The following is a 13,567-nucleotide window of genomic DNA, read 5'->3' on the forward strand; positions in this document are numbered from 1 at the left end:
CTCCTGGGAGATCTACAGTATTGTACCTAGAACATATGGCCACTTTGCACTTTCCCTGACCAAAGTTTCATCTGCAGCCTTCTTTCTAAATTTGTTCTATATTCTTTGTTTTCCTCCAATGAAATATTAACGCTGCCTCTGCCTTTTTTGTCGTTTAGACTTGGTAACTTGCAGATTACTTGTAACAAAGTAAGTGTTGGTTTGTAGGTGTACCTACACAGCCTGTGCAAGCCTGTGCATGTGTGCAGCAGAGAGGAAGACTGCTGAGGACAGGCAGAGCTGCATAGCCACCAGCTGCATGAATTTTAGAACACTAGGATAACAGAGGAACAATGGGAAAGAAATGGGTCTGAGGTTTGCAATTTCATACCAGTGTGCTGATGAAGGTACACAAGCTTGCACATTAAATGCCTGATGGGGGCTTTAAGCCAAAAAAAGGTGATAGGTTTCCTTTTCCTTAAGTGGTTTGTCTTTCATTCTTACTTCCTGTGACTCTTTGTCTTCACTTTAAATCTTTATCCTTTTTGAAAGTCTGAGAAGAGACTTTGTTCAGAAGGCTGGATTTTTCTTCTTCCTTCTGCTTCTGCTTCCATTTCTCTTGTACCTGTCAGCTCTTATGTTCTTCTCTCCCTTTACCATTACTGTTTTTTTCCCTTGGCATTCTCATCTTTTATACACTCTGCTCCTTTTCCTTCCCCCTGGGGGAACACAGTGTTGGAGCTGAGATAAACCTAGAGAAGTAGTGTTCCTTCAGGGAGCATCCAGCTGATAGTCATGAGCAGAACTGGATGATTTTGTGAATACAAGTGTGCATAGGACAAACTACATCTCAAAAACTTCATGCTGGAATAAATTAGGCTTTTTCATACTGACCCTATGAACCAGCACAATTTTTGGATCAAGTCAGCAGAAGTTTTTCAAAGCAGTGACATCAATCTCAAGCTTAACTATTCTGATGTTAGCACAGGAATGTGATTTGGTTTTAAGATATGACAAAGCAGATTATGGACATGTCTCTTAGCTATTTCTTAGTATTAGCTACTGAGAACCTTTTAATTCAAAAGTATTAATCACCATGGCATTAAACTGGGGTGACGTTTATTCTTAAACAAAATAGAGACAGAAGATGCTGTGGTTATGAATAAAACTACAACAGACCACCTGCAGAATCCACACTGGTTATTGTGCAGTGGCATTCATAAATCACAATGCAGCAAACCTCTCCTAGATCCATCCTGGGGATTAGAAGACATTATTACCATCAGCTTCCTACCAATGCCCCTCTGCTGGACTGTTAATGCTTTCCTGCTACCCTAATCTTCCCAGAAAGCAATTTCTGTAAGTGTTCCATAAGTCATTTCTGTCCAGATGAGAAAGGTTAACTCAGACCGATGCAAAAATCAGGTCTTTGTTAATGTGGTTTATTTGACAAAAGTAGATCCAAAAGCTTATAAAAACTACACCTATGGGAGAACTTTAGCATTAAAGGATGTGTAGGAGGGATATTAGAGCATTCTGTTTTACGAATAGCTATCAATGGACAGTTTTGCTCTTGTTCTGTTTATTTTAGGGGGGGGGGTTGAGTGTCCAAATGGATACACTTGTTAAAAAGATGAGTGCATATAGTCTCATTTGATTTAAAATCCTCTACAAGGTCCACTGTCTTGTAGCTATGTTTTGGAGGATTTGAAAGGTTTTCTCCTTTACTGTTCCAACATGCTTCACTGTAGGATACTGCATGCTTTTCATAGAATATGAATGCTTTTCAGAGGATATTTGTACTGAAGATTCAGTCCTTACCCCATCACTCTCCCACACAAGGTGCTAAGCAGCACTGCCTTCTTTTAAAGGAAATAAAATTCTCTAGGATTCTCCAGTATAAATTTGCTTTAATTTATTAATTACTTTCTATTGAAATCTGTGAAAAATTAAGCTAATGTCAAATAACTGAATATTTCTGAAAAAAATGCTGAATAAATGAAGCAAATATTATTAGTACAAATGTATCCAAATCAATCAAGACGTCACTTTAATGTAGGATCAGTCACCTGGCATGTAAAAATTCATATTAAAAAAATGCTTTTACAAAAAATTGTAAATACAATCCCCCGGTTCTGATACTCCAAAGACATATTCAAGTACTCAACTATATTCACTGTGAGCAGTGTCAGACTGCTATGTCATGGACTTTTTTTCAGGTGATCTGGCAGCTGACAGTGTCCTGTCTCTAGTCATTTGTCTGTGTCCCCATGCTACTCCATCTGTTGTCCTTGTTGGGAAACCAAACAGGCTAAGGAATCCTCTTTATTTCATTGTTGCTAGGTTGGTTTTTTAGCTGTATTGGTTTCACAGCCTGATGCACTGCATGATTATCCAAACAACTATGCTGATAGTGAGGGCCAGGGTACTGCAGAGCAGTCAGCGTCAGGAAGGTCAGGGACTGCTTAGATTGTGCAACAGCACAATCTTGAAAACCCTCATTTACTCAGGGAACTACTTGCTGCATGTTAAATATAACATAAGAATGGTCTGTGTGTTAGATATTGCATGTACTGTTGCATAGACAAAAGGTACTTCAAAGAAAATGTTTAAATTGTTGAACTTCTTTACCTGTGATACCTTTAATGCTGCCTTCCTTCTTATTACATTAGTATAACAGTAATAGTACAGTGCTGGTACAGTAGTGGAATTTCACATTCATATAGTACATAAAATACTACACATGATGCTATACAAGACCACACACAACACAGTGGTATTACACCTTCATAGAAGGCAAAACCAAGTTTGAACCACCATTGCTTTATTTCAGCCATGTAGTCTGAATAACAACCGAGAAACACAGATGAGGCCCAGACATTCTCTTTTCTGGAGGAATCTCCTACAATATGGAAATTTCCACTGCTGATCAAGATGGGGCCCAAGAAAATGAGGTCTGGAAGCAAGGTGCTGTCTTCAGAACAACTTCCAGGCCCAAAGAGTCTGAGCAAGACTTCGACAACATCATGCTCCCCAGCATCCTCTTTCCCAGTACTTTCCAGATCTGGGCAGAAAGCAGCACTTACATAATAAATCCAACCTGCATAGGTACAGATCAGCTGTCCTGTGTGCTTATGGCAGGCCCAGTTACAAGATAAGAAAGAGGCTATACATATGGCTCACCTTTGCAAAGGCAGAAGTATGTGGAAGACAAGGTCACCACTAATTGCAAATATAAGCCTAAGGGCACATAAGACAATTCTTGTTTCAACCTAGATATGACTGTTACAATTTTACTAAATGCTGCAGGTATAGCATTCTCTGTTTTTGCAGCTGAGAGACAATTTGCTCTATTTACAAAGGTCACTCACTAGAGCATTGTGTTGTTTCTTTCATGTTTATAAGGAGCAGCTCCAGCAGCACCTTCTCCTTTACCTTTGGGAACAGTCTTGCTCATTAGAGAGGACATCATTATATTGACAAGGCAATCGTTTATTAATCCCCATGTTCTCTCCAAAATCTCAATGTCTTCTTTCAGCTTCTTTAGGAGACTTACACTGTTTTCCAGATGATACCAAGTTAGTTACTCCCAGATGGGAGCTGGCAGTAGAAAAATGACGAACACGAACAAAATAACCTCACTTCTGCAAGGCTGGGGGTTTATGGTAAGAAGCTGTAAAGAGGGAAGTTACACAGCTGCAGAAGTTTAAGTGCACTTTTCATGTGCAGTTTTAAGTTCACTTTTCAGTGTTTTCATTGGCCGCTGAGAATTTTTCTGCAAGTGGACTTTTAATACAGTTGGAAGAAATAGACTTCATCATATGGGGAAAGAATCAGTAAGGCCATTTGTTCAAAAATTGCACCCAGTTGGGTAAGGTATGACTCTTAATGCTTAGGGTTTGTTACAGAGTAGTTCCAGGATATGATGGATTTTTATTGTGCTTTATTTTCTACATCTATTATTTTGTAATTTAGTCTGGAACTCATTTTGAAAATCAGGATTAGTATTTACCTCTTTAGATATTAGTAGCCCATGAGGCACAGATTATTAGATCACTTGTCTCACTGCTCATTAGCTTTTTTGTAATCTCAGCTCGTTGAAACTGTGAATATCTCTATACAGATAGAAGAAACTAAGCAAATAAATCTCCTAATAATTCAGCACATCCACAGAGTGAAGATGTACCACTGGTAGTTCCAGCATGACTAATCTTAGACACGAATATGAGTGTTTTACAGACAGAATGTTAAAAAAAAAGTCTTAAGGAGCTAATGCAATAGTGAATAAGAGATCATTGTACTCAACACAAAAGGAATGAAAAATGTATACTAATGTAGTCATTCTTCCTTCTGATGTGAAAAATTTGTAAAGAAAATTCAAGAAAGAATCAGACCTTTGCAAAAGAAATGCCAACTGAAAAACTTACATTGGCTCTTCTTTTAATATTCTAGCACAAGGTCAGACAACGTGCTTGAAATTGTGGTCTTCTCTGGCTTTAAACAGTTGTGAAATAGCTACTACTTCCCAAAAACACCTTATATTTAGGGAGCTTCTCACAAGATTTCAGACTTGGCATAGAAAGTGGTTAGATTTTAAGGAGTTTAACAGATAAACCGAATTCACATGCAACATATTAGCTTTTTGTTTCAGATGTTTCTGAATGCAGAAGGCATTAAACAATGCCACTGTAACCATGAAGAGCTGGAAGTTATGAGAACAATGTGTGAATCCTGTGTATAATTCATGTAAATTGCACATATAATTTAATTCATGTGGGGGTGATGGTTTGCTTCTACACTATTTCTTCGATTTCTTTTCAAAGAGCATAATGAATACCTGCTCCTGCAGGGTTTCTCTGATGGGATTAATGGTGATCAGAAGGCCTTAACAGGTTACTGAAGGGCTCAGAATAGCAGCTGGTTGTCTACAGTATGTTTCCTTTTAGAGAATAGGGTTTGTTTTAAAATGTGATTTCTTACTCTGGTTAATGTTCCAGTAGGTACAAAAGCTGCAATCTCTTTCTTCTTCTTTCTCTTCCTCTCTCTGTTTTGCTTCTTTTTTAAGAACCTTTACTGTTATTCAGACCTTTCTGACCTGCAGATTCAGTCACAGAGGTGTGTTGTATATGGGATAACATTTAATAACCATTCACAAAATTCAGATGTCTGTATGGCTGATAAAGTTTGCTGTTACGGCAATAGTGCTGTTGCCATGCTGTCTTCCTACAGTGTACTTCCCAGAGCAATTCAAAGTGCTGATTTATATATACTTGAAGTGTTGCAAAGTTTAGCTTCTGTAATTATAGAGAAGCTGCCTCTTTTCTTCACTGCAGAAATTGAGATCAGTTCATGTATTCATCTTCATATTTTTAATTTGAATGATGTGGAAGTCTGACGTTTTTAAACATGCTCTGATTGTGGGTTCTTGTCTCAAGGATTCTTTCCCTGATGATATGACAGAACATGAGGATTATATCCATTTATTCACATGGGCTTGGTGAGAGAGGAGAGAATGAGAGCCTGTCTGTGATAAGCATTTGCATTTAAGACTCCTAGATAATTTTCTAAGGGTATGACCCATTTTTATGTACATATATAAATTTTTAAAAGCATGATTGCAATCATAATTATCATAAATACTTCATTTTAATATTTTAATTCATTTGCAGGAATTGTTTCATATAATGTTTTGTAAATCTATTTTAAAAATTAGGAGTTACTCTTGTTTTTAAAAAGGAAACTATTAAAAAAATCAAGTGGCAGCACAAGTGTGTCCATGGCATTGGGAGTATATATAGGTTGTATCTTAGGGTCTACCGAAAGCCAGCCAGCCAGCCATAAAAGAAATACACACTACGTAGTTTTGTGTTAGGGCTCTAACACAAAACCTTTAGAAGATTTAACCTCTCCAAGCTGTCTGTGTTACCACACTGCTCATTATTATGGCTTCCATTGCAGCAGAGTTTTGTGGTTTCACTTCAGCATTCCCTGTTTTGGTTTAAGCCAGTGAAGAAGGTGCGTTTTGACTAAGAAGCTAGACTGGATAGATCTCAGGCGCTTTATAGATTCGCTAGTCTCCAGCTAAGGGGTGAAGCAATTAGCCTCAGGCAATTATAACCTAAACTGTGATACCATGACACTAGACTTCTCTGTCAGAAACCTCACCCCACCCAGGTGAGGGTTCCAGGGTCTTTGAATTACAGCTGGTGTGAGACCCATGTTTATTCCTTAGGGGAAAAGACAATATACAATCAGGAAAAAAAAATAGGCATGACATTATTCCCCTAAGCCATTGTTTCAGTTTTACGTGTTAATGTTCCTTTCAATTGAAATAGCAGAATAAATATGCCCATGCCAAATGTAAAGAAATATTCACTGGAAGTTGGCTAAGAGGATTTTGATACCAGTGACTTTAAAACTAGGATAAGAAATAGAGGGGAGAAGAGTAGATAGTCAAGTGGCAACTCATACAAATGTGTCTTGTTTCAGTAACCTAAGATTTTCACTTTTATAGAAGGATATAAAAGGCCTTGGGGGGGGATAAAACCCCTCTTTTTTAACAAATGCCTTTGAAAAGGCAGAAAATATGCTTAAATGTGCCCTATTTTACACATTCCTTTCATCCTTTAGGCTTTTGACGAAATGCTTATCACTTTGCCATTATGTCAATTTGTGCTTACCAGTCTTTTTTTCTCTTGTCTCTGCTTATATTTAGGCTGTGATCCTGCAAACACTTACCTACATGCTTAGTTTTGCTACTCCTTCCTTGTTAATCCCTTTGAAGTTAAAAGGATTATTTGTATTAGCAAAATAAGGCATGTGTGTGCTTTCAGGAGGAAGGTCTTATGTTGTAAACCCTTTGGGGTGGGAACAGATCAGTTACTATGCAGTCAAATAGCTCAAAGCATGGCTGGGTGGAGGATGAGTCCAGAAGTTTGTGAAGTTAACAATTGTTAATAGAGTGAACTAGTTTGTGGGATATCAGTCTGGGTCATAGCATACAACTAGTTGTTCACACTGACTAGCACACAATCTTCTTCCCCGCTCTTTTTGCATTTGTTGCTGAGCTGTAGCCTCAGGTTTCATATCAGCTGAGACACCTGCTCCTTTTTTTTACCTCCTAAAGCAGAAACTTCCCTGATATTGGCCATGGGGTAACCTAGAGCAACACCATAAATAGATTTATGCTGCTGTGCATAGGGAGGAGAAACAAAGTTCTGAAATAGAGCTGCAGAGTCCTCTACACTCCTATTGTTGGACACTTGCAGACTTCTCAGAACCGCCCAGCACTAGCTTCTCATCCCAACTACTGCATGTAATGCTTTATATTCTTCCTCTTTTTTCCCCATTTTCCAGGGAGACCTAGTCACTATTTTTTCCCCTCCTAGATGTGTCCTATTCAAGTACTCGATTTCAATAAACACTTGCTCTTGTTTAAGATAGACATAATTTAAAACTCACTGGGAAAGATGTGTAGAAAATCTTCCCATAGCTGCATTCAGCCAATGCAGCTCTGTGTAGATTACCACAGCATAACAAGTAAGCTTGATATTTGGGATAGAGAGAATTGTTCTATAGTGTTTATCCTCTGGAAACCTCTGACATAGATATTCCAGTGGGTTTTGTAGTATAACTTTAAAAATTACTTCCAGCTTCACGGGAAAAGTTCAAAATCCAGTTTCCAGGAATATTTATTTTGGTTGATAACTCTAAGCGGAAAAATCTTAATTTTATGGCACTAACATCTAGAACTGCAGTGGACCTGTGTGTGCCATTTTGTTATAATATCTAAAACTGGGGACAGAAGTGCTCTTCTATTAAACAACATAATCTATGGATTTGTCTGCATTCAATATTTTAATAGCTATACTGGAACATGAAGCTATGGATGAAGACCCACTTGCTGAGCTGGCTGCACCTGTGGAACAGGTCACTGCTGCTAGATGATATTTCCTGACTACTTTCATGTTTGTTAGCTGAGCCATTTATGTGAACACCCCCTTGCTCCAACAGTCAGGCAGCAGGAGTGAGTGCTCATTCAAGTAGCTGAGCAAAGGATGTAATCTCTAGTAAATGGACTGTGAAGAGGGGCAGGGAGCAAGCCTTGCAAAGGGCATGCTTTCCAACAAATGCACCTAGATTAAGAGAGGTACCAATACAATTGTAGTGTTTTTAATTTCTATCTTAAAATTACTTGTCTGTGGTATGAATTTGAATCCCTACAGTGGTGCTAAAGGAGCATGACATAGACTGGGAATGGAGATGGGAGGAATACAGAATGGAATGTCCAGTTGTTGATGTCCTCAAAATAGCTGTCAGAAGTATAAAGAACAGTGCTTCTTGCTTTTCTAAAAGCTCTTAAAGACTGGCTTTTATGACCTGTGCTGAAGCATCAAGTGACAGAACTGGAAGATGAGGCAGCTGCTGAGACTGCTGAGAGGGAACAGAAATGGCTGAATGACGTTGTGTGAGAGCAGAGGTTGCTCAGTGAGCACTAAGTGTGCTTCTTACCTGAAGACATTAGAGGCATCTCACTGTCTGCCTGACTGCATCTTTTCCTGCCCAGCCACATCTGTGGCTTCAGTTACAGGACAAATTCTGCTTGTGTGGATGGTTAATCCAGTTCTTAAAAGGTGCTGGGAGTTGCAGGAAGTGGGGAACAGCCCAGGGGTACAAGAAATAACTCTGAGGACCAGCTCTTCTGGACCAAGCTTAAACTCGCAGCCTTCTGTTGGCAGCTAAAGCTGGTTGGAAGGATGAAAAAAACTAGTCACTGCTGCAACTATTCAAGCAAAACCTAACTATCATGAGAAAATGATGCTTGAACTCATGTGTTTGTTTCACTTCTGGAATTGTTTTACTAAATGGTGTTGTAGCTGTGCTGATGGTAAGAAGAGTTGGATGAAGTAGGACTGAGCAGGTCTGCTGGAGTTTGTGTTACTTATGAATTCAAGCTTCCCTCCTGCTGAAACAATAAAAATTGGTAACTGTGTTTCCGGTCTTTGAGGGACAGTTGAATTTTCTCCTCATGAAATACACTGCTATGAACACTTATGGCTGACATTTGGGTAAAGGCCATACTTGCTTATATAGCATGTAGCCGTAATGTACCTGGTTTTCTAGCATTGCTGCTGCCACAGATGACTTATGAAAAGTTGCCTTTTTCCGCACACAGGGTGAGCATTGTCAGGGAAGTCTGTAATGGCTTAGAACAGAAGTTTTCCCTGACAATTACGCTCTGTGGAAACTTCCATCCTCTGCTTGAGAAGGGTAGTGGAGAGGCTGTTTTCCTCCTGCACTCAGCACGGGTGGGACTGCACCTCAAGTACTGTGTGAGGTGCTGGAGCATGCCCAGAGAAGGGCAGAAAGCTTGAGAAAGCATGTCTTATGAGGAACGGCTGAGGGAGCTGGGCCTGCTCTGCCTGGACAAGAGCAGGCTCAGGGAGACCTCATGGCTCTCTACAGCTCCCTGACGGGAGGTTGTCACCTCGTGGGATCTGGTCTCTTCTGCTGTGCCAGCAGTGAGACTGCTAGAGGAGACAGGCTCAAGCTCAGACAGGGGACATTCAGATTAGATCTTAGAAAAAAGCCTTTCAACGTTAGAGCGATCAGGCACTGGAACAGGTTGCCCAGAGAGGTGGTGAAGTCACCATCCCTGAGGGTGCTCAAGAGGTGTTGGCTCAATGTGATTCAGCGGTTACACTGGTAACCCCTACAGCGGCAGTGCTGGGTGGGCGGTTGCACTGGATGACCTGAAGGGTCGTTCCCAGCCCCGATGACCACACGATCCATCGACCCCACGATGGGGAGTTTCCGGCAGCACACCTCCCGCTCCCCTCTCCGCGGGAACGCGCGCCTGGCGGGGCGGGGCCGGCGGGCTCGCGCCCAGGGGAGGCTGCCCTCGCCTCGCGCGGTCCCGGCGCTTCCTTCCGGCCGCCATTTTGTCGGCCGTGCCTAGCCGCGCCGCCGCTCGGGGAGGGAGCGCGGAGCTCCCGCCCGCCGCACCCGCACCGATCGACCGCCGGACAGACCGACCGACCGCCATCGCCATGTCCAAGCGCCACCGCCTCGACCTGGGGGACGACTACAGCTCCAGCAAGAAACGCACCACCGACGGGTGAGGGGCGGCGCGGGTGGCGCGGCCCGCGGCGGGGCGGGCGGCGAGGATCGCGGCGGTTCCCGCGCCATCAGCGCCGCATCCCCGGCTCCGGCCGCCCCTCCGGGGCCGGGGCTCCTCGGGGCGCGGGGCGGCCGTCCTGCGGGGCAGGCAGAGGCTGCAGCGACGCCGCCGCGGCCGGGCAGGCCCCGAAGGCTGGCGGCTGCCCGGAGCGCTGGGCCCGGCCGGCATCGGGCGGGCCCCTCGGGGGGCGGATGGCGGCGGGAGCGGGCGGCAGGGCCTCGTGCGGCGGCGCCGGGAGGGGGAAGGGAGGAAGGCGCCGGCCCAGCCGCCTGGGCGAGTGGGCTGGGCTGGTCGCCCGTGGCGGGGCGGCGCGCTGCTGGGCCCGCGCCCCCGCGCCGTGCTTTGTTTGCAGGTCTTTTCCTCCTTATATATACTCTGTCTTGCCCCTCCTTCTGGCCCCTTCCTTTGTATTTGTTTACTGATTCTCTCTGTGTTGAGAGGTCTGGCAGACGTGGGCCTAGAGGTGAGCACGAGGTTCGTGCAGCCCGTGTTGTTAGTGCGTGCCCCGGTGGGAGCGTTGTTCCTTTGTTAACGTCTGTTACCCAGTCACCTACGGTGATGTGCTTGGCTTCAAGTGAGAATCAATGGTGAGGTGGGTTTTGAGATCGGGGGCAAGGGAGTGATTATTTTTTCCTTAGTTTTGCAGGGGTCAAAGTTTTAGGACTGTACTGCACACGCTTCAGCGTTTTTTGTTGAGATTAATAAAATTGCAGGAACACAGATAATGCACTGATGCTGTCTTTAAATTCATAGTTGCTTTAGAGCTTTCTTTACGTAATCTTTTCCCCTCTAATTGGGCAGGAGGGGGAGGAAAAATAGGCGGCTCTTTAAAGTAAATTTCTGAAGTCTCAAGGAGTACAAAGAAATGCTGTGTTTATCTAGTCTGGCCTTCTTTGTGGACCACTGGAGACTTCCGTGAATTAAACAATTGCTCAAGTCCATCAGCATCGTTTTGGACTAGAGTATTTATAGAAGAAAAATCCTTGCGTTTGTTCTCAAAGATTGCAATAACTATAAGTCTTAGTATAGCAGTAGTTAATATTCACTAATAAATAATCTTTGCAAAACTTGCCTTTCTTTAAGGTTAGCTTGTACCGCTTCAGTTTTTAGCCGCTAGACTTTGATGCATTTTTCTCGGCTAAAGAAGTGTTTATTATTCAGCTTCTGTTTCCTGTCTGTACAGTGATCATAATCATATTTTTCGAAAGAAATGTACTGAGCTATTTGTCTCTGTTAATGCATTTTTGTATGATTTCCCAGAGGTTGAAATAGCTCCTCTGAGTCTATAAAATGTTGCACATATGTAGCTTTTCTGTATGTAGAAGCTTTTGTAGAATTATCAAGTTGTAGCTTTTCTGTATGTAGAAGCTTTTGTAGAATTATCAAGTGGTTGTGTCAAAACTGGGCGTTCTTTAAACGTACAACTGTTACAGCTGGTTGTAAAGATAATCAGAGGTCAGTATTTCCTTGTCTGTATATTGGTGGGTTTTACAGTTGTGATGTGGCTTATTTGTCGTTGTGTTTACTGATGATGTAATATTCTTAACTCTTAGCCTTATCATTTTGTATATACTATAGTGAGTTCCCACTAGTATTAACATTTTTAAAATGGAAGACTTTGACCCTTATGGCACCTAAAAGGTATAGAAGTGCTGGTCTTGTGCCACTTCTTTGTCCCCTCCTCTGGTAGTAAAAGCATTGAATGGCATAGGACTGAGAACAAGTCACTACAAGCATAGTTACTGAGCATGATTGTTTCTTAGATGACCTGAAATCTAAATTCATGTTGCATGAGGCATACTGATATTACACAATTGTTTTATTTTAGAGTAGTATGATTTTGTAGTGTGTACAAGGCCATAAGGCAGATGCACTGAGTCTTGTTAAAAGCATGTGTGTACATGTCTTCCTACATGTTGAGAGTGCCTTTCTGCAATTTAGGTGGTTTTGGAGCTGGATTAAGCTGGATGAGCTCCTCGAATTATTACCACTTTGCATTCAGAACAGTAGCTTGTCTTGCATCTAAACTGGACTACCTGCCAAATTTGAAAGTTAGACCAAGTGAACCTGTATTTTTTAGTTCCTTTTTAATGGAGGCCTCTATTAATATGGGTGGCTCTGCATGGCAGCAGTGCCACACGGGCTCTGTGTGACCAACAGGTTTGTAATTGTTTGGTGTAAACTTAAACATCTGCATGACATCTGTTTTCTTCCAGACTTGAAGTATCATGTTTGAAGTAAAAAACTTTTTGGAAAATTAGAAATTGTATGGAAGGCTTTTATTACAGTGTTTGTATGAATTACATACGTACTATTTTAAAATGCATTAATTTCAAATATATTTCAGGTGTGTAACATCAGTACTAGTGATCTAGTGGGATGTATCATTCAGCCTAATTGTATTTTGGTTATTTTCTGTATAGAACAGAAACTCCTTTAGCTGCATTGCCTTTTTTGCATCAGCTGCTGCTGTGTTTTGTAATGGGAAAAGATACTAATGATCTGTTAGATGGGCTTAGACTTTCACTGTGATGATCAGTGGTTTACCTTGAGTCCTTTGTTTCCATTTTTATTTTTTAATTGTGTTGGTATATGGTTTTTTACCCAAAAAAGCACTCTTATTTAGCAGTTAGTGTAGTGCTACTTTTGTGTTCATGTGTGTATATACTATGTATGTGTCAACGTAAGGAAATGAAAGCAGTTGGCAGACCAGACTTCTTCACTTAAAAGCAGAGCAAAAAATCCCAACCCCCTTCTGGTCAGAGGCTGTTATGGGTTTCAGGCACAAGACTAGTGTGATTATGTTATTTTACTGTTAGGGTTTGTGTTTGAGTTCTGTTTTCTCCGTGCTAAAATGAAAAAGCAACTGAAATATTACAGTTTGTAAGTGAAGAATTACCAAGCCGCATTTTTAGAAAGTTTAGGAAGTGAATAATTAATAACTATCATTCTTCTTTTTGCTTGTTGACCAGGGGAGTCTGTGTCTGCTAAGCTTCAGTAATAATGGGAAACAGTTTTAGAAAAAGACAGTACTGTTATAAGTGTTGGAGAGTAAATTTGAAGGCATGTTGTATGTTATGTTGTTTCTATGGTGGGATCTGGCTGCCCCTGCTGCTCTTCTGCTTTTTGAAAACAAGAAAGAGACTCAACTGCCTTTTTACTTCTGAAATGTACATAGAGCGTGATAGGTTTCCTTTCTGTTTGTACAATTACAAAACTGTAAGAGTTCAGTGAACAAACTGAGAAATGGGAGATTAATGGCACATGCATGATGCGTTGTATTTGTCTTCCATTTAATTCACTCTTTTGTTCTTGAGGTTGTATTTTTGTCTGTTTTAAGCCCATCCAAGTAGCTACCAACATGGGAAGTAAGTGCTACAAGGGAGTCTTGGGGAGTCGAGATCAGAG

At 41.6% G+C, this 13,567-nt stretch overlaps 1 protein-coding gene across 1 annotated transcript in view; it reads left to right on the forward strand.

The window, feature by feature from the left end:
* The first annotated feature begins 9,900 nt into the window (after positions 1 to 9,900).
* DHX15 (DEAH-box helicase 15) overlaps positions 9,901 to 13,567 on the forward strand; it is a 47,412-nt gene continuing 43,745 nt past the window's right edge. The window contains exon 1 of the mRNA XM_085059238.1: positions 9,901 to 10,096. Coding sequence (XP_084915364.1) covers positions 10,029 to 10,096 — 68 coding nt within the window. The 5' untranslated portion in view covers positions 9,901 to 10,028. The remainder of the gene's footprint in view (positions 10,097 to 13,567) is intronic.

Source organism: Lichenostomus cassidix, chromosome 4 (genome assembly GCF_008360975.1).
Source record: "Lichenostomus cassidix isolate B80296 chromosome 4, HeHo_3.0, whole genome shotgun sequence".
NCBI classification, from domain to species: Eukaryota; Metazoa; Chordata; class Aves; order Passeriformes; family Meliphagidae; genus Lichenostomus; species Lichenostomus cassidix.